General features: G+C 45.5%; 1 protein-coding gene, 1 long non-coding RNA gene and 1 pseudogene across 2 annotated transcripts; all 3 read left to right on the top strand.

Moving 5' to 3' along the window:
• Positions 1-6247: 6247 nt before the first annotated feature.
• LOC117859049 (probable esterase KAI2) lies at positions 6248-13382 on the top strand. Its single transcript, XM_034742223.2, has 3 exons — positions 6248-6523; positions 6641-6879; positions 12432-13382. The coding sequence occupies exons 1-3, from the start codon at positions 6278-6280 to the stop codon at positions 13009-13011; spliced, it is 1065 nt and encodes a 354-aa protein (XP_034598114.1). The 5' UTR covers positions 6248-6277; the 3' UTR covers positions 13012-13382.
• Positions 6886-11918, top strand: LOC117859050 (uncharacterized). The gene is made up of 2 exons (XR_004641089.1): positions 6886-11530; positions 11619-11918. It is a non-coding gene; the product is annotated as an uncharacterized lncRNA (long non-coding RNA).
• Positions 13383-18319: 4937 nt separating the features above from the next.
• LOC117855256 (F-box/FBD/LRR-repeat protein At1g13570-like) lies at positions 18320-21787 on the top strand (annotated as a pseudogene).
• The last annotated feature ends 168 nt before the right edge of the window (positions 21788-21955 follow it).

The following is a 21955-nucleotide window of genomic DNA, read 5'->3' on the forward strand; positions in this document are numbered from 1 at the left end:
GGTATTTTTCTGGTTACTCATCAAGGATCGAGTGAGCACTAGGGATTTACTTAGAAGGAAAAGAATGGTCCTGGATTCATACACGTGTGATTTCTGTATCTTACAAAGACCAGAAACTGCAACGCACCTATTTATTCGCTGTAATTTTGCCAAGGCATGCTGGGTTTCCATTGGCGTAACAGTAATATCTACATGACCAATTCTGCAGACAATCAGAAAGATCAGGCAGCAACTGGGAGTCCCTTTCTTTATGAAAATAATCATCCTAATGGCTTGGAGTATATGGACAACAAGAAACGACTAGATCTTCAATAATATCGACCCTACCGTTGCATCTTGCAGGAGGAAATTCATTTCGGAGTTCTCTCTTGTGCTCTTAAGAGCAAAGCCCAACCTTTTGAATTCAATGGAACTATGGCTAAACTCTCTGTAATCTTTTTTTCTTCACTATCTCTCTTCCTTTGTTGTTAGCTACCTAGTTTCTTTTTTCTTTTCTCCTTCTTTTGTGGTGGTTAACTCTCCTTATTTGTAATATATTAACTAGTAGGGTGCGCTCCTCCTGTTTCCAAAAAAAGTTGTATTGTTAACTTGTTGTCGGCATCTGAGTTAGATATTGGAAAAGGTGAGGATGCGAGGAGACACGTATTGTTGAGGAGGGAGAGGATTCGTCCAATCTAACCATTGGAGTATGTGTCTAGTAGTAAATTTCTCAGTGCGTCAAATCAACGGCTAGCTAGAAACATATCAGTCAGCAAAAACATGTATCGATGCCACTTTCACTGCTTAACAGCTGGAGTCGGCACAGATCTATACCCACCGATTGTTAGTCGCAAAAACAACTTTTACCTACAATAAAAAATCGTTGTTTTCGTAATCTAGCATAGTAATAAGTAACTGTTAGTGCATCGTCTATTGGTCTTATGGATTTATGATCAGAAATTACTTTCAAGATAATGCATTGTTCATATAATGTTTTAGTTTGTTTTATCGAAGTCAGTAGGGAAGACCCCACCTATTTTTTCTTGCAAAACTTCTTGTGCTTATTCTCGTATGGACGGTCAAGCATATATAGCTCAGGTGGTTAGCGTAGGTGGTTGTTTCCTCTAACCCTTAAGGATCAAGTGATCGACCCCTGGCTATCATTGAAATAAGACGCATTGGTCTCTTTTAATCACCAGGTGATGATAGGCATGTTATATATTCACCGGACCGAGCAGTACATTCACAATCCATTTAGTTTTTATAAGTAAAATGAGCTTAGACAGGCTCATTTTGTCCTGCGTCATTAACCATCCATCCAACCTCTCAACCTCTGGTGGACCAGATGCATAGAAATGATCAACCATAATAAAAAGAATTCTGGACAATTACTGAAAACACTTTCGTTGCTTTTAGCATAATGGCCATGGGCAGGCTCATTCTGTGTTGTGTTTATTAAGCATTCATACATCTGAGATAGGCACAAAGCCACAAACTGGCCGTATGCGCCAGCGTCTGCATCGCGCCTAGCAGCGCCTTCGCCTGCTGTCGACTCCTCTGTCTCGTCGCTGCCGCGGCCCTCTACGCGCGCGCCCATGCTGCCGCCACCGAGATGCCGGCTCTGCTCGGTGGAGCGCTGCCGCAGCGGACGGCCGCGGAATCCAGCGTGTGGCCAGCGGCTCGCCGTCCACGGCCAGGCGGCAGCCGATCGTGTTGCCACGGGCCACGGATCACCTGCGGAAGAGGCCTTTTTCTTCTTGGGTGGTGACCCAGGTGGCGAGCGCGATCGGCGCCGTGGCGCGGTCCGCGCAAAGTCCAGCGTGCGTGGGCGTGCGGGCTCCGCGGAGTCCCCCGCGTGGGCAGGCCACGGCGGTATGCACGCCGGTCGGTGAAGGTTTGAGGTGCGCTTGCCCGATCGGGGTCGGCGTCGGTACTAAAGTAGTTACTACTTGTGGCAAGCAGCAGCCAGTCAGGTGCAGAGTGTGGGTGTGGGTCAGTCGACCATGACACCCTTCGGCTGGCTTCTTGCAAAGGCACCTTTTGTGCTATTCGTATAGAGATGCCTTTAGTGCTTATTCTTATAATAATGATGCGCTAGATATCTGTCCATAGATTTCTTCTTGCTACAAAATCTATCAGATTATAAACCATTTGATCTATATATAGTTAGGGGATGTTTGGATCCTCGGGTTAAACTTTAGTCCCTGTCACATCAAGTATTTAGATACTAATTAGAAGTATTAAATATAGACTAATTACAAAACCTATTGCACAGATGGAGGCTAAACGGCGAGACGAATCTATTAAACCTAATTAGTCCATAATTTAACAATGTGCTGCTACAGTAACTATTTGCTAATGATGGATTAATTAGGCTTAATAGATTCGTCTCGCCATTTAGCCTCCATCTATGTAATTAGTTTTATAATTAACTCATATTTAGTCCTCCTAATTAGCCTCCGAATATTCGATGTGACACGGACTAAATTTTAGCTCTAGGATCTAAACACCCTCTTAATAAGAATATACAGTATACCTTTGCTATTTTTACAGAGAGTGACTACAGCAATATACAAGAGAAGATTATCTAATTAAATACAAACCTACAAACAAGGTAGCACAAATACAACTTACAATTCTGATAAGCTAACATAGCGCTGTTTTCATAGTTTGACGGATTGAGATCTGAACGTGGTACACTAGTAGAGAACTGATCTTTCATCTAACCTTATTTAGTCCTGGATAAAATCGGACCCGTGACTAAAGAGGCTTTAGTCTCGGATCAAATACCAATCGGGACTAAAGGTCCCCCTTTAGTCCCGGGTCAAAAATCAGCCACCCATGGGAGACCCTTTAGTTCCGGGTGAAAAAATCAGCCATCCGTGTGTGACCCTTTAGTTCTTGGTGATAAGACCAACTGGGACTAAAGATCACCCTTTAGTCCCGGTTGGTGTTACCACCCGGAACTATAGATGAAAAGGGGATGGGGGTTGTGCCTAGCATGGTGACCCCACTAGTCCCGGCTGGTCGACTCGGGACTAAAGATCTCCTTTTCGTCTCGATTACTTTATCCCGGATGAATTTTTGGAAGATTTACCCTCTACCAACCGGGACTAAAGGTGAGTTTTGTACCAGTGGTAGCTGTTCTATATGCTTCCATGCAATCCGAGGATGGCCGGCCACATGTGGACGGATTGCCGCGATGAGTGACTCTCTGTAGTGCCGGAATCGATTTGATAGGTGTGGACGTACGGGCGACGGGAGAATTAAGATTAGGTGCATGCATGCTCCAGGAATGCACAGCCGTCGTGAACGTTGGTTGTCGCCTGTGCTTTCAAGGCCAGGTACGCATGACCTTATAGAGAGCGCGTCATGCGTGATGACATACGATGGTCATCTTATACAGCGATGGCCGACGATGGATGGCTCCGATCCGTTCCTGAGAAGGCCAGGCACCGGGCACGTACGGCGCGTCTCCATCCCGGATGCATATGCACGCGACCGGGCCTGGCCAACCAGCAGAGACTAGACAGCGTGCTGCGCAGGGCATCCGGCTATTGTTACCGTATCCGTGACGGTGTCTTGCGAGCAACCATGAGATGTGACCCACCTGTCAGCCTTATTAAGTCGCTTTAGTAATAGGTAAGGAAGTGCATCAATAGCTTCCTGTGGATTAGACCTTAACTGTGTAATTTAGTCGGTTCTACTTCTATGTTAGAGAAGAAAAACCGAAACGGAATACGTCCAGGTTCAAGCGACGCCCGATGTCTTTACAATTCTTGCTGCCGCAGTTGACACCACAAGCGTAGCCCGTGCAGCATCACGGGGGCCACTCGATGTGAAAGAGGACGGATCGGTTGCAACTTCTCTGACCAATCTCTTTGCTCGGCCACCTTACTTTTGGGGATTAGGTATGTGGTGCCATCCGTAACCTTTTCGGCTCCCCTTGCATGCATTGATGGTTTTGATTAGATCTGTGTTGCGAAACACATTATTAATAATCAACTAATATTATAGATAATTGTAGAGTGTGGATCTTTCATGAAGGGCCAACTCCTAAGGGACATGATGCCCTTTGGGCATGTCCTTTCCTCTTTATAAATATGTCACCAAACTATTCATTCAATCAATGAAGAGAATCCTCATATTCATTCTTTCACTCTTTCTTTCTACTTTCAACATATGGTGAACAATTAAACGCCAATGATTAAGATATATATAGCGCAAAATCGCTGGTGCGTATCTTGTTTGGAGATCATGAGGTGCTCAATGCTATTATTATACTAGGGTTGGGTTGTTATCAACATCTCTGACCTAGACATTGTGAAAGATGAGGATAGATGTGAGGAGAGATGTCCCGCGACGGGTTGTCGAGGAGGGAAAAGGATCCAAATACAAGCTGGCGAGCGCGTCTACTGACCACTAAAGCTTCTTCTCGGATGTTTCGTGTTTGGATTTATCCCTAAGGATTATTTGTGAGGGTGGTTGATCGCCATGATAATATTTTCTTATGGTTCTTTGCCACCAAGAAAAAATAGGATTATATTTCTGTAGTACCTGGACCTAAACCACATGACTTTTCATCGTAAAGAATGAAGGGACAACTTGTGCCGGTGGAGCTTATGAATACTTACTACAGGGGCTAGCACATGCCCATGACTATGAATTTTCATAATCTAGCCTAGTAAGCACCTTTTCTGTTATTTTGTAACCATATATACGAGACTTTCCTTCAAGTTTGAATTCTCACTTCGTACATAGCTGGATGTCTCTACCTCAACCTCATGTTTGAAACTTGCCAAAAGAAAAAGGTTGCCAATATTGCCATGGAAGCTGAGCCCTGCTTGACGTAGCAACAGTAGCACTTTGTTGACTCTGATGATACTCGGCCGATAACTTAAACATGCGCACCATTATTTCATCGATGCGATGACTAATAGAGGGCGGTTTTAGCTGGGTACCACATGCAGCATATATATATGGAGCATGCATGGTGCATTAGTCACTAGATTAATCAAGTCTCCTGATGTCATTACGCCTAACCAAATCTCAGTAACATGCTCGACATTTGACCTCAAATTTTCCATGTGTGGTAGAACTATTGAAATGCGAGGATAAGGATGTTGTCGGTTAAATTATCCTCCAACTCACATGGTATGTGTACTATGCAGAGGGAGCTGGAATCATGCAGGTTGTTGGTTGAGAGTTGAGATTGTTAAGCATGCATAATCAAGCTTAGCCTATACCATGAACGAATGGTCATGTGGACCCCTTTTCCAAATACAAGTTCATCGTACCCGGACTCCTCAGTCGTCACCGTCCCCGCCAAACGACAAACCGCCACTTTTTCATGATCCTCTCAGCCGATAGCCACACAAATAGTAAACAAATATCTTTCTTTAAAGGAATTTGGGCTCGGGGAATCTCTCCGGTTTTCATCTATCCAGAGAGATGATTCAAATCATAAATTTTCTTTTCAATAAAAAAATCACATGCATTTTTTTTTGGTTTGGGTGGAAAAATTGACTCTAAATTTTGTTTTAAGGGTTAATCATATAAATAAAATGGATAGGTTCTTTTTGTTGTGAAACACAGTACAAAGGTGCCCATATACACACATGCACACTCACTGGATGGTTAGCCTAATATAAAAGTACTTGTGCATATGCAAGTTTGTTATCATCATTTGTTTATTTACTTAGACCCACTTGAAATGTTTCTAATATTGAAGGAGAAGAGTCCCCATGTCAGTGCAACAAAATCTGTCTTGTGTGCTTGTTTTGGTTGAACCAAATGATATACGATGACACATTTTATGAACTGTATATGTCTTGTCCTCTGTTGTCACGCATCGGTCATGGCCATATCTAAAAGTATTAACAAACCATGTGTGTCTTACATTTTTTTTTATCAGTACGTATCATTTTATATTGCTACTATCTGCCCAGTGCCCACCTATTTTCCTCTCGCATCGCCATCATTCTAGATTTACTAGTGAAGAATTCAAATTTTTTTCTCCTTTCGAAACGTTTAGAGTTAGGCGTGCATCGTTGCCATGCCTAGATGAATTCCGCACGCCAGACTTATCTGTCATTTTTTTTTGTCTGAAAAGTCAGGTGTACCAAAAGATAAGTTCGGACCCACGTATGCTAAAGCTTAATGACATGTGGCTCTGTTCCTTTCAGCTTATCAGTCACCAAATAGTGTTTTTCTCTCACAACAAATCAGCCGTTTCAGCTTTTCAGCCGGCTTATAAGTCCAGCCGAACAGGCCCATGAAGAGCCGCGCGGCTCTATAAATGCTGGGTACTGGGGTACTACTGAGGAGGAGCAAGGAGCTAGCTAGCAAGAGGAACGAATTGAAGCAGCATAGCCACAATCATCTTCCTCATCGCTCTCTCTTTTCTTTCAAGTTCGTAGGCAACATGTACCTCAATCCAAGAATCGTAGGGAATGGCAAGAGGACCGTGGTTCTCTCCCATGGCTACGGAGCGAGCCAGGCCATCTGGGACATGGTGCTACCTCACCTGTCACGGAGGAACAAGGTTCGTCGGCATCTCTAGCGCACACACCCTACCTATGGCAGGCAGCTCGATGCATCTATATCTTCTACCTGCTGCTTATTGTAAGTTCTTTTTAGTATATAACATGCAAGTTTACAGGTGCTCCTCTTCGACTGGGACTTCTCGAGCGCCCCCGTCGCCGGCGAGGAGGGGGCGGCGGAGCACAGCTGCTACACGTTCTCAAGGTACGCCGACGAGCTGGTGGCGCTCATGGACGAGATGAAGCTTAGCGGCGCGGTGTACGTGGGGCACTCCATGGCCGGCATGTTCGGCTGCATTGCGTCCATCAAGCGCCCCGACCTCTTCGCCCATCTCGTCCTCGTCGGCGCATCCCCGAGGTGACCATCTTCTTCGGCCGCCGCTCTCGATTTTCTTATAAAATTGAAACATCTCGATTTTCTTTTCCGACTATTGGGGTACATCTTGCTGGCCAAAAAAAACATTCTCCAAGTCAAATAGTCCAAGACTCTAACTGGATCCTTATCGACAATGCCGAAAAAAAGGACTCTTCATAGTCTTGTCTCTGTCCACAAGAATTAAATTTCAAAACATTTTGGTGATGCATGGTTGATAGAGAAATCTTTGGTAATATGGCCATTAGCAAGGCTCTTGAAGAAAGGAGCATATACCACAAATAAGAAAGATCCAAAGAGTTATAAAAGCTTCGAATAATTAATAACCTAAGTCATCTTATTGTTTACCTCATTTTGCATCTGTGGTCCAAATAATTTTTTTAGGAATATCGTTCCTATTCAACAAAGTTATGCATTTATCAGTTTGCTTTTAACTAGGTTTTTTTTGGGAGTTTAAATCTCTTCTTTTTAAGGATTTAAAACTCGCCTACCATGTTATGTGGTTTATTAGAAGAGCAATCTCTCAGACTTTTGCAGTCCCAACCTTGATGTATCTGTTACGCTATTTTTTTATCAACCAATCAAGAAGCACATAATAAAATTGATTACAATTCATACAGATAAAATGCGTCTATTAATGTTTAGTATTACTATTCGAAACTTGATGAATCATTTAGAACAAAAATTATATACTGAAGTTGTTTATTTATTAGTTTATTGCCATATAATGTGACGGGTGTTAATCTACAGATATTTTTTTTGTCATTCTTCATTGTTTGTGCTGGCATCATCACCAACTTTTTATATTAGTGAGGATTAGTTGCCGTTTCTCTATCATAATAAATCCAAAAATGTAGCAGTCCTCATCCTGAAATTGAAGGCATCATTTATGGACGTACTCTAGAGGGAAGAAAGTAACCAATCACGTGCACCCTTCACCTCCTCTTCTTGGTCGTAGCTAGGCCAGGTTGTATTCACACATTATAGGGTTCGGTTAATTGGTACCGTAGGGAGTACATAAAGAAAGGTTAACTTCCTGCATTAATCAATCAGAGGAATCAACAAAAATAAAATGAAGCTTAACCCTCAGCAGTCAGCACACATAATCATCAAGTAGCTCTTTGTTGAAAAAGACCTGCTTGTTCCACTTCCATTGGCCATGTGCATTTTCAAGCAGGGTAACTATAGAAAAAAGTAAGTAAAAGTGCTTGCCTAATCCATCAGGGATTGGATGGAAATTATGGTACTCCGTCCCTGTTAAAAAAGAATCATTTTAGGTTGCGTGCAGTTAGAGTGCTTTACCAGTGATATCTTTCGTAACACCTCGAGTGAGTTTCTCTAAATGGTGTTCTTAGAATTTGTTGCATTTTACATATATTCTGTACACCTGTAATTAGTGGTAAAATGTGTTGATAAGTAATTTACATATTGTCGCACATACATCTATGGGCCCACCAGGATGTTTGGACAGTCGTAAATATGGGGCTGGATACCGAGATGCATCTAACATGGAAACCATGGCACAGGACGGTGTAGTCAACATGGAAAGATAGGAACTAGTTAAGGATTAGGAAAGTACTCGTTGTAATAAGAGTAGAACTTCTCTACTCGTATCCGACTAGTATTCTGTAATCCTGCCCCCGACAATATAAGGCGAGCTAGGGATCCCCCTCCAAAATGATTCAATCCAACCATCACACAGGACGTAGGGTGCAATCTAGCTGCCCGAACCTGTCTAAATCATATGTCTGCGTTTACCTTTGAGTTCCTGATCTCGACGAGCCCCACAAACCAAAACACTACCTCGGGCACCCCCCAGCAAGTTGCCAAGTTTAAACACCGACAACTGGCGTGCCAGGTAGGGGGACTCACCGAGAATCCACTGGCGAACTCGATGGTACAATATCATCAAGTCAATCATCTCGTTCGAAGCTGGCGCGACGTTTATCTTCGGCTCTTGGGTTTGCATCGCAGGCGGTGCTGGAAAGTTTCACTGCCACATTACATCGATCCCGGAGAAGAAGCAGCAAACCATGAAGCTCCAACGCCAAGCTCTAGAGAATCTCGTCGAGAGTTTCAACGAAATTTCAATTTCTAACCTAGTTAGAGGCTGGGGGGACGAGTCCAAGTTCAACTCAACTTCTTCCACCAGTCGGATTGACTTTCACGAGTCGGCACATAAGCTATCGTGCAAATCGGACTACCACCCGAGTAGATTCCCGTTCGAACTCCGCAACGTGACCACTATTTATCAGGTTGCCCTGTCTAGATCACAATCCGATACGGATATGATTGAGGACCTCAACTACTACACGGATCCGGATGAGGACTCAACTACTACTCGGATCTGAACGAGGAGACTCCTTTATCAGGTCCGCAATAGGGCCTGGTAATCACATCAACTCCCCAAGGCAGATTCGTCTACTGACCCAACATGAAGCCACCCACTCTTGCCAAAGACGACGATTCGCGCCTCATCGCCTATCTCGACACTCTCTCATACCTGGAGGGAGCTCCTCTGCCACTCATCTACGAGAAAGACGGCACCACGAAGGTCATCACTTCAAGCTCAGGAAGCCACTCTCTAAAGCGAGAACTCTTCGCCGTCATTACTAGATAAGAGGATGAAGAAGAAGAGCAACGGGATAGAAACTCACAACATGAGCGTCACCTGGATGACATCTCGTAAGATGAACTCACCGCCAACATTGTCGAAGAAGAGATCGAAGCCCAAAGAACTCTATGACGAGCAAGAAACGCCGCAAGAGCAGAGTGCCGCCGCCGCTTTGCAGCGGACCTACCAATCCAGAACCTGGATAATACCTTTGAAGCAGTTCAAACGTTTCACCATCGTACTCCCCTGGCTACCATCGCGTCTATTGATCTCATCACCCATGCGATGTCTCAGAACAAGTACACTAGACAATTGGTTGAACTCGCGGAACTCGCGTACGAACAACTCGATCAGTAGAATCCGACACAGTCAATCCAACACTCCTATCCCAGTGAAGTCAACATGGCGGCAGCCATAGATGCCCTCCGTCCAGACCAAGTCAACTCGGAGGTGCCGGACCAAGCCAAGCTGGAGCTGAAGGTAGTCGAACAGGACCCTCGGGAGGACGTAGCCATCGTGGGGCTAACCTAGAGCCTGAACGCCCTGTAGAAGACCTCCACAACAAGATCAATGCTAGTAACGATGCCCGTACCATCATCGACGGATGGCGCCACGAGCGCGAGCAAGAAGTCGAACACCCAAGAGATGATACTGACAGGTTCTCCGCCTTCTCAAGACGTGTGAGGAGGACAACTCTACCTGAAAAGTTCAAATCCCCAGGTATCACCAAGTTCGATGGCAAGCAGGACCCAACCTAATGGCTCCGACGCTACTCGCTGTTAGTACAACCAGCTGGGGGAAACGAGGACACCAAAGTCATCTCATTCCCCATCTGCATAGAGGCGGCGCCACTCACATGGCTCGAATTGTTGGATAAGAACTCCATCGACTCGTGGAAGGACCTTAAGATAGCGTTCACCAACAACTACGTAGGAGCAATGCAGCATCTTAGCAACAGGATTGACTTGTCTCAAGTTAAACAACAAGAAGGCGAGACCCTGTGGAGCTACTTACGTCGCTTCTTCGATAAGAAGGCCACAATCGTTGATGCCACGGAGCATGACGTTATTGACTGCTTTCAGAATAGCCTCCATGACCGTCGGATGTTCCAGGACTTTGGCAGAAGACACCCCGTTGATGTCAAATCTCTCAAGATCATGGTACAGACATGGGCAGGTGAAGAAGACAGGGAGATCGAAAGATTCGAGTCTAATCGCAACAAGGGTCAAAATAACAATAATAAAAACAATGACCAACGCAACAACAAGAACCGCAACGATCGCCCCAACAATAACAACCGAAATAACTACTCGGGAGGTCACAACTTCAAGTGCAAGCCAGACAATACTTTCACGGCAATTTTGCAGTCGTCTAAGAAAGGTTGCGGTAAGAATCAAGATAGGCCCTCATTCAATGAGCTCTTAAAGAAGTAGTGCCCATGGCACCCATACCACAAGCACTCTGTGATAGATTGTTTCAGTCTACGAAGAGTCATGAAGGACCTACCAGACCCATCTGGCACCAAAGAAAAGGGCAAGGCTAAGGAAGACGAAGATGATGGTGACAATGGCAAGTTCCAGAACCCATCCAACACCGTCAACGTCATTTTTGACGGAACATCAGGTACTGCTACTAAGCAGTCCCAGAAGCCCACTCTTCGAGAGAGATAATGTCCATTGAACTTGCGACGCCAACGTTCCTGAAATGGTCCAAGGTGCCAATTACCTTCTCCTGGAAGGATCAATGGACTAGTTTCTCATACCCAAGATGGTATCGCCTTGTCCTGGACCCGGTTGTCGCTGGCTCCAGACTTACTAAAGTACTCATCGACGGTGGTAGCGGTCTCAACGTCCTGTTCACCAAGACACTGAAGAAGATGGGCCTTTCACTGCTATGCTCACCCCCAACACTGCATTCTATGGGATCGTCCTGGGCAACATGGCTGTGCCCCTCGAACAGGTGGTTTTGCCAGTTATATTTAGGATCAAAGAACACTACCGGATAGAATACATCCAGTTCGAGGTAGTGGACTTCAGAATATCTTACCATGCCATCCTTGAAAGACAAGCATTGGCCAAATTCCTGACCATCCTGCACTACGTGTACTTAGTACTCAAGATGACGGGATCCAAGGGAGTACTCTCCCTGCGCGGAGACTTGAAGAGGTCGTATGACTGCGCGAAGACTTGAAGAGGTCGTATGACTGCGATAGAGAAGCCGTGAATCTAGCAGCAACTATCCAAGTAATAATTAGTGGTAAAATAGTGTGTTGATAATTAGTGTCTATCTCTAAAACGACACTCTTTTATGTCTAGAGAGAGTACTGCTCATATTTTATTTCCTGTATAACATTTTTCTAATTAATTTCTACTATAGCATGAATAATTAATATTAATCTTCATTTCCTTTCTTTTCTTGCGACTATATGTTAAAATGTTTTGTCTTCCATGCGTGTTTTTTAACAACACAATTTGCAGAAATGTTTTGTCAAAAGATAATGTCAAAGTGTTCCATGCTAATTAGCTACTAAACCTCTTCGAAAACGTAGGTCATTTTTATTTTATTCTAAGTCAAATTCATCTAACTTTGATCAAATTTACAAGAAAATACATTAACATTTATTATACCAAATAAATGCTTTAATAAGACATGTTTAGTTTTGGATTTAATGAAATTAACTTGATGTCATAAACACTGTGCATGTGTTCTATATTCGTGTTAGAGTTAGAGAAAGTTGGCTTATAACAAAACTAAAATGACTTTCATTTTATAATAGATGGTAGTATGGTACTAGTCTTTTCACTCAACAAGTCAACATCCATCTAGTTTTTACAAAAATGGGAAAAATTTATGTAGCCATCTCCTGCATAAATTAATTTGCTAGGCACATCGCTGAACAAACGCGTTCATCATCAACCTGCAGGTACATGAACTCGGAGGACTACGAGGGCGGGTTCGACGAGTCCGACATCGAGGCAATGCTGGCCAGCATCTCGTCGGACTTCCGTCGCTGGGCCGAGGGCTTCGTGCCGCTCATCGTCGGCAGCGCGGACCCCTCGGCGGTGGAGCGCGTGGCGCGGAGCTTCTTCGCCATGGACCCGCGCGCCGCGCACGCGCTGGCGCGTATGATCTTCCTGGGCGACCAGCGCGAGGTGCTGGACGACGTGGCCGTGCCCTGCACGCTGGTGCACGTCTCCCGAGATTTCGCCGCGCCGCCGTACGTCGGCCGGTACATGCAGGCCCGCATGCTGGTGGCGCGCTGCGCCGCCGCCATGGTGACCATCGACTCGTTCGGCCACTTCCCGCAGCTCGTCGCGCCCGACGAGCTGCTCGGGATCCTCGACCTCGTGCTCGGAGCTGCCGGCACCGCGGACGGCGACGAGGAGGAGACCGCGGAGGCGGCAGCGGCGGCCCTGGCAGAGGAGAAGACTAACGAGGTGCCTTCCGGCGGCCTTGCGGAGGCGGCGCCGGAGGTGAAGGGCGATATCGACGTGGCGTCGTAGAGGCCCATTGCAGCTGGTGCCGCCGTGGCGCCACAGTGCGTGTACCTGCATGTTCGGCTTGCATCTGTTGGCGACTTGATTTGTTACGGTCGACATTTTATTTGGTGTGCATTCAGGTCCCTCCGTTTCAAAATACTATTCGTTTAGAATTTTCTAGATACATAACTTTTACTATGTATCTAAATATAGTATGTATCTACGTGCATATCAAAAGTTATGGATTTAGAAAAACCAAAATGAATAGTAATTTGGAACGGAGGGAGTAGAAATGTTAGTGTGGCTCATTTGGGACATTTAGCTGTTTGTGACATCCAACATGTTGCATTGGTTTACTTTGGTCAATCGAAGGAAATGGAACACTGATTGTTGAAGCATCGTATATATAGCTATAGCATGACCTTAAAACTAATGTGGGCTACATATACAAGGGTGTTAAATTCAAGATATTTCATAGTTCTCCACACATGCCTCACAACATTTATCACCTAATTCTTGCGTTTTTCAGAGGTTGCCACTAAGCACCTGAATTCCTTTGAGTGTGCCACATGACAGCACTGTTTTCCTTTGCTGTTTGATCAGTTGCCGCCCTGATCCTGTTGGTCTGTGGATACAGAGGATGCGGTACATCCACCTCTTACGAGAGAGAACACTTATGATAAAGGAAAATTACAAGCAACCTTTATAAGGTCCTCCCAGCCAACTTCGTCATCTCTGATCGTAGCCGCCGCTCGTCATCCCGCCGCACTAAAAAGACCTCAGAGAGCTTGAAACCGGATCCCAGCACAACGAAGCACAATATCAAGTTTTGAAACCGCTCCAAGAGAATGCCATCGTACAAAATTACAATGCGCCACAAAATCGTTGAACGCCCCGGCGGCCCGGCCTCATGGCACGGCTACCAAGCCGTAGCATCATCGTGGATATTGGGATCTGACGACTTAAGCTTGGGTAGTTGGGTGGCAGACCCAGACCCATGTACTACGAGTCTACCACGAACCAAATAAGGGGAAACAGAAAACCGCACCCCACAGGAGGATGCGGCAGCGGTATGTAGACAACATCCAACCCGACTACATCAAGTTGAGGTAGACGAATCTGCAGTTCTGCAACGACGAAATCGCCGACACCGGAACCCCGTGTGGTGGCTCTGTGTACATGTCACCGACGAAAACATCTGGAAAACATGGGATAATTCTCTATTTGACACAAGTTCCTTTTCTTGGTTCTGAAAATTTCTTCCTTCCTTATTTGACACTCACTTCAACTTTCTTCCCTAATATGATACCGCAGTCCATTCCGTTAGCTAACAACGTTAAGTGCTAGTTGAAAAGACGCTTTTGCTCCTCATCACTCATCAAAGGGTCCGGTTCATCTGAGGCTCTGATGCTGGCATGCTGCACTGGCCTGCCAGTCAGCAGCGCATGCACGTTGGCATGCAGTCGTGTGGTGCCCGTGCATGCACGCTGCGCCATACATGCACGCTCCCTGATGATAACACATGATACAACATGATTTTTAACACATTTATATAATATTTTTTAAACATTTATACAATATGATGATGACACATGATACAGCACGATGATAACACATTTATACAACATTTTTTTCAATATTTTGCTAAAATACAACATCATGATGATAACACATACACAAAGTTAATTGTAACAACATGATTGGGACAACAGATTTATGGCAGATGCATCGTGAGCTTATTTTTTAGCAATAAAGACCAGCACCACATTAACTTCAAACATGCAAGTTCACAGATACATAGATAAAAAGGTTCACGGATACATACAAGTTCACACACAAAGTGGAGTCCAAATTCACAGATACATGAGGATCACAGGCTGAGCTTTCTTTTGCTCCTTATGCTCATTGCAAGATTAGCAGGATCCATCCTTTTGCTTCTTGTGCCCATTGCAGCGCTGTCAAGTGGCACTACAGGAATGGCTGTTTTCTTTTTAGTAGGTTCCTTCTTTTTTCCTTTTAGTCTTTTCCTTGACTAGAGCAGCAGTAGGTGTAGGTTCATTTGAATCTGATATTGATCTGTGTATGGCAGGAAGCAGTAGATATAGAGCAAATAAAGATTGGAACAAGAGATAAGAAAATAGAATGAAAATTTCAGATCTGTGTATTACCTTTTTGATGCTCCACAACTAGAGTTGCCCATTTTTCCCTTTTTCTTAGATGTAATCTCCTTGCTTTTTGATGCTCCATTATTAGAATTGAGTTGGTTATCCTTACTCTTAATGGTAGTCTCCAAATTTTAGCTAACATGGCAAAAGTAAAGTGCTTCAAAACTTGCTGTCAAAATCATGAGCTAACCTTGGTGGAAAAGACATTGGTGGAAAAGACATAGAAGCAGCTGGTGCTTCATCCTCCGAAGGCACAATAGATGACTCTGCTGTTTTGGTTTTCTTTGCCTTCTTCTTAGGTGGTCCTCTACATGATAAAAAATAAAGTAGTTAGAATCTATATTATGCCAAAAGGAAAATACAATGAAGAATAAAGTAGTTACCATGTATAGTACCTCACAGCCATCATAGCAGTAATGTCATTTGAATTATATCTCTTGCGGTTAAACCTATACAAATTGTCGAAGCTGCTATCCCAATCACCATAAATCTGCCTAAATGCTAGCTCTTTACCCATCCACACCCTCTTGTAGTGGACACTCACCTTGTAGTGTTCTTTCAGCTTCTTTTTCAACACCATTGCAGTAAGAGATCCATCCTCAATGAGCCAGTCCTTAACTTTAGAATATACCCAATGCTTGGTAGCATTCTTGACCTTCTTCTTCCTCCTTGTACTAGAGCATTGATGAGCACAAGGGTTCTTCTTCGCTTACAAAAGATTAACATCAGTAGTTAGCTACAAGAATATAACAGAACAAATATTTAGAAAAAAATAGAAATTAATTAAGTTAAATAATTATCACTACAATGCACATATCATCTATTGTAGAAGCATGTAGTCTCCATGGGCAGTTATCATCCTCCCACCTTAAACAATAGGCCCTAAACCTATATGGTGCACTCTTCTCCGTGTTATACTCAAATTCATGTTTGATTGCATGCTGAGATAATGCAATCTTAAACTCAGCCATGCTAGGATATGTTGAGCCAACTACCATTGGAGGGTCTTCTTTATCATATTCCATGTTTGGAATATGTTCTACCTACCAACTCTTGGTCATCCTCTAATTCAGTCCCTGACTCAATCTCCAATTCATCCTCATCCTCATCCTCACTCTCAGCCTCACTCTCATCCTTTTCTTTGTCCTGATCCTTATGCACAATCACAGCCATATTTGTAGCTTCACAAGGTGTCTTCTCTAAGTACATGACCTCCTCATCAACACCTACATGCTCATTCTCTGGTACTAGGTTGCAAAGGTACCTATCCTCATCTTCTGCAATATTCTTAGCAGCCTACATTTGCACATCACTATGCCACTCTTTGATGGGCTCAAATGGTTTGGAGGGATCACAGTAAGAAATGAACATATCGACAACCTTTGTCTTTGAATTTTTCTCAAACATAGACACCAAATTTTGGTTAGAATGAACTTCAGAGAATTCTTTCATATCATGGTCATAGTACTGAACATGAGCAATTTCCAGATAACCTGTCGGGTACTTCTCTACAATCTCTTCAACAAAATCCTTATAGTTTGTCAAGTCTAAATCAATAGTCATATCAAAACAGAAACATCTAAAATCCTTTCTAACTCTCTTTTTGTTGCCAGACAGTCTAATTTCAATCAAATATGTCGAATTTGGATCCATCCTGCAAATGAAACGAACAACCTAAGGAATCAACACCGCTACTAGATGTCTTACTCAGTCGTCTGGTAAGCAAGAACTACTCCTTTTGCTCTACTAAGATGGATCGAAGACATGATGCACTGACCCTTCAAGGAGCCAATCTGGCCCTATGCCAGCAGCATCAGACCGACCGCCGTGGCCCCCCGAAGCCCGCCCGAGCGTGCTCGCTACCGATGTCGCAGCCCGCCCAGGGAGGAGGGGGGAGGGGGAGGGGGCTCGCGGCCACCGTCACAGCCCGCCCGGCGGGGCTCGCGACCGCCTACGCGGCTTGCCCGACGGGGCTTGCGGCCGGATCCAGAGCCCGCCCGACGGGGCTCGCGCCCGCCGCATCCGCCGGGCCGTCGGGGACCCCATCTGCTAATCCTTCCTCGTCGCCTTCCATATGTGCTGCCGCCCGCCGCTAACAATTCATCCTGGCGCCGCCGATTCGTCGTCTAGGGTTTGAGGGAGAGAAAGGGACGGGTGAGACAGAGGACCGTGATGGAGGGTAAGAACCATGAGCGGGGATCGATTTGTCTGAGCTAGGGGCAATTTTGTCCACAGATGAAATAACTAACAGGTCTCAAGGGGCATCTCACGGCGGTGGCTAACAGAATGGACGGCGATGTCATATTAGGGATGAAAGTTGAAGTGAGTGTCAAATAAGGAAGGAAGAAATTTTCAGGATTAAGAAAGGAACGAGTCATTTTCCTGGTGTTAAATAAGGAATTATCTCAGAAAACATAGCTTGGCCTCCTCGGTCGGTTACTGTCCCGATCCTTGCTAGAAACTAAAAACCGGTACAGAAGAGCAAGGGCGACCGGAACGGCGGCGTGGCCGGCTTCCATGATCGGGCGCGCACATTGGGCAGTTCGGCAGTCACACCAGGAAGCAAAGAGAGAAGGGAAATGAACCAAAATAGAAGGTCCGATATTGGATCCGCACGTATACGCATCCATTGGCACAAATGATGCGCACGCGGATCCCCATCAGCAGTAGTGAAGTGCCCGTGCCGACTCGACCCGCACATGTCGGCTCCTACTGCATGCCCCGAACGGCACAGCCGCACGGCTCGTGCTGGTGGTGCCAGGCGTTCGCTACTGTCCGCCACAGAGGCGGGCGCCATTTACCCTGGACCACGCCAGCCACCGTCGAGCAAGCGTGAGCACGTCGGAGCAGGGAGTCCCCTTTCAATTCGGGCCTCACGCCGCTCTAGCCCGAGTGCGACTGCACCAAATCGTAGTGCTTTGGTCAGGGGCAGGGGAAAAGACGTTCGGCCATGTCAACATAAGAGAAACGAAAAAGAAAGCAAATGAAAAAGAAAATGAACTCGGACCTTCGACGGTGAACCTTCAGATATTGTCATGTACTGTATATGGTTTTGAACGATGGATTCTGAACGTTTCGTTAAATGTTTGCATTGCGATGCGTTATAGACTTGCCTACCTACTATAGTGAGCTACCTCTCTCTCTTTGTTATTAGGACAAATTGATGCTGTCGTATATCTAACAGAGTTGGTGTGTTTAGATGACATTGAGACATCGTCACACCTAAAGCAAAGTTTGGCAAAGAGATGAGAAATAACATATCAGTCATATAGTTGAGTAAGTATGACATGCCACGACTACGAATATATACATTAAACACCGGTCTAATAAGTTGTGACATACGGACATGTGTCGGGGGACAAAACACACACAGTATTGGAACAACATTTTGACACAAGCCCGTCGATTATAACAGCCCAACAACCAGATCGCGTCCAGCCCCCATCTGGCATCCTCCGGGAGTCCGGGCCCAGGCTTCCGCTCCTCCCTCCCTCCGCAGCCCCCGACAGGCCGACCCGAATCCCCTTTTCCGCCACCGCCTGCGCCGCCCGCCGCGCAAACCGCCACCATGGACGAGGCCCTCGCCGCCGTCCTCTCCTACCTCCCGCCTCCCGCCGTCCTCTCCTACCTCCCGCCTCCCGCCGTCTCGTCCTCCTCCATCCTCTCCTCCCCCTTCCCCGCCGCCTCCCCCGACGGCGAGGAGGAGGACCGCGTCGGCCTCCTTCCCGACGCGATCCTCCGCAACATCGTCTCTCGCCTTCCCATCAAGGATGCTGCCCGCACCGCCGTGCTCTCCTCCCGCTGGCGCCATATCTGGACCTCCGCCCCTATCGTCCTCGACGACGGCGCCGGCGGACTCGCCCCCGCCGCCGCCGCCGCCGCGGCGCTCGCCTCCCACCCGGCCCCGTCCTCTCCGCGCGCCTCGCCCCCTCGGAGGACGCCGAGGTCGTCGCCTCTGTCTTCGCCTCCCTCTCTGCCAGGGACGTCGAGGACCTCCTCGTGGTGGTCAATGGCTCCTGGCCCGTCGAGTGGCGCGTTCCCTCCGACATCCTCGGCTGCGCGGCCCTCGGCCGCCTCTGGATCGGCCTCTGCCAGTTCCCGGACACGTCCGGCGCCGCTCCGGCCCTCCTGAGCTTGCAGGAGCTCGGCATTGTCCACTCCACCGTGCAGGATAGCGATCTCCACGCCTTGATCCCACGCTGCCCCGTGCTCGAGATCCTCGCGTTCGCGCTCAGTCAGGACTACCCGAGATACGTCCACATCTGGTCGTCGAGCCTCCGCTGCGTGGTGATTTGGAAGTCTATGCTCAGGGAGGTACACCTTGACGATTCCCCCAACGTGGACCGACTACTGGTGGAGCCGATTGCTGATGCCGCCACACACATCAAGATCATTAAAGCACCAAAGCTGAAGATGCTTGGTTACTTTGATGTTGGATTGCATCAGCTCAAGATCGGTAATACTGTCATCAAGGTACCTTTCGTTTGCTGCTTATTTCATCTTGCCTCTCCATGCTGAGACGGATGGTATTTCATTGTGCCATTTCTCTTCCTTGCATTGAAGATTGATACAAAGGTGAAGCCAAGCGCAATGGTTAGGACCCTCAGGACATTGGCATTGAAGGTTCAGTTTGGAGTCGAGGATCAAGTGAAGTTGGTTCCCACCTTGCTCAAATGCTTCCCATGCTTAGAGACATTGTATGTCATGGTATCAAACCCCACCACTCCTCATTCTTGTTGTAGTTCGTGCTTTTAACTGTTGAGTTAAGCCATAACTTGCTTGGTATGTAGTCGGTTCCTTCTGAAGCACCGCTCAATGTTGACATAGAATTCTGGGATCAAGTTGGCTTCACAGAATGTGTATATTCACATCTAAAGAAGTTGGTGTTAGAAGCTGTGCGAGGCGAGGATAGTGAGCTGGCATTTGCAAAGTTTGTCATGGAAAGAGCTCAAATACTGGAGGATATGCGTGTCTTAGTGGATGGCAGTTGTTCAAGAGATGTTGTTCTAAGTCGTTTATCTTCGGAAGGGTGTGTATCAGCAGATGCTACAGTTCTGGTGGAGAGGCACGATGGGACTGCATGGACCTTCCAGAGAGCCATTGACTTGTTGCAGAGTGACCCATTTGGTTGCTGAACCTGGAGGTATTCTCAAAGACCTTCTCAGATACTTTTTCATGTTGTATTCTGCATATGAAGTTGTATTATAATTGTTAGCCTTAGCCCATCAGTATAGTTAAGCCAGTCATCCAACGCTACTTCTTATATATGATTCTATAATCATTTTAGCATTACACAGTACCTCAGTTTTGGCGAAGTCCCTGACCCACATTGGGTTTTGAACTTTTGATAAATTACCTGTCACAAAAGTTATAAATTCAGTGCGAGATGTGGCATCAGATCTTAAAAAACGTGGCATGCTCTTTGCTGCCTTTGCGCTTGTACTGTCACTTGTACATAGGATCAGAAACGTATCCTGGCATTGGCCAGTTTAATTAATCGAATTTACATATAGTTCTTGTCCACCACCGTGATCTGTGTTATTATCAAACTTCAATTGGCGGTGGCTATAAAAAATATAATTGTGAGCGGTTAATTGCTATCTATTACTTTCACTGGATTTCCCAGTCATGAAACATCAGTAACCTCACCTTTTGAGTGGCATAGTTCCATATGAACTTTCCTTATTATTCTTACCAGAACAATTTACTATTGAATCTTGGGTGGCAAATCCTGTTAGAAACAACCGTTTGAATGTATACTTGATACAGCTCAACCAAGCCAACAACCAGTGTGGTTAAGAGTTAAAATGTTATTTCATCAGGTAGGTATTGGTCTTGGATAGGCAGACTCTGTGTCGTTTGCTGTTCTGATACTTTGTGGCAGTGTACCTAGCCATGGTGCTTGGTCCAAAATGCATTGCAGACACTTATCAGTGATGTTGATACATACTGTTTCTGTGGTACTTCAAGCTGAATATAATGTTAGAGAATAGTTTATGTTTTGATACTTATCAGGTTATTTATCATTATAAAGTGGCTAACATCTAATTACTTTTTGTGCTGTGCTTTTCATCTGTCTGTTATATTTTCTGAGGGCAATGAGGTGTACTGATTATCTGTAAATTAGTTGAACATCCTGAACTTTTACTTATTTTTGGGACCTCACACTTACTGATATTGGTATGCTGTGCCTATGTTTGTACCAGGTCTTCCAATTGCAGCCAATAACCACAGCAGACTTCCACCGAAACAGCTCGTCGGGGACATACCAGGCCCCAATGAGTTGAATCAAGGAACATGATATGCGCGTGCTTTGTAAAGCTTTGTTGTGTTGCTGTCATGTTGTATCTGTACTTGTGAAGGAGCATGATCCATGTTGCTAATCCGTTATTCTGAGGATTTCAAGCGTTTGAGTTCATTCTCTGTGTGTTCTTCTCAACTTTACACCGTGTATGGTAACAGCTGCGTTTCTTAGCAAGGCAGTCAAAATGAGAAGTTGTGAACGAGAGAAATGACCTCATTTTGTGGTTATTGACTTAAGATACTGAAATTGTAGAGTTGGTACATGTGAAGTGAGGAATGCGCTATGCCTGTAGCAATGAATTGGGTGATAGAAATGATGTCAGCTTGCAATATACTCACTCCTTTTCAAATTATAGTTTATTTTGGTCTTTCGAAGTTCATAATTTGTTTGGGTAGCAATGAACTGGGTGATAGAAATGATGTCAACTTGCAAGATATTCACTCATTTTTAAATTATAGTTTGTTTTGGTCTTTCGAAGTTCATAGTATATCTATATGCA

This window comes from Setaria viridis, chromosome 5, assembly GCF_005286985.2.
Source record: "Setaria viridis chromosome 5, Setaria_viridis_v4.0, whole genome shotgun sequence".
Lineage (NCBI taxonomy): Eukaryota > Viridiplantae > Streptophyta > Magnoliopsida > Poales > Poaceae > Setaria > Setaria viridis.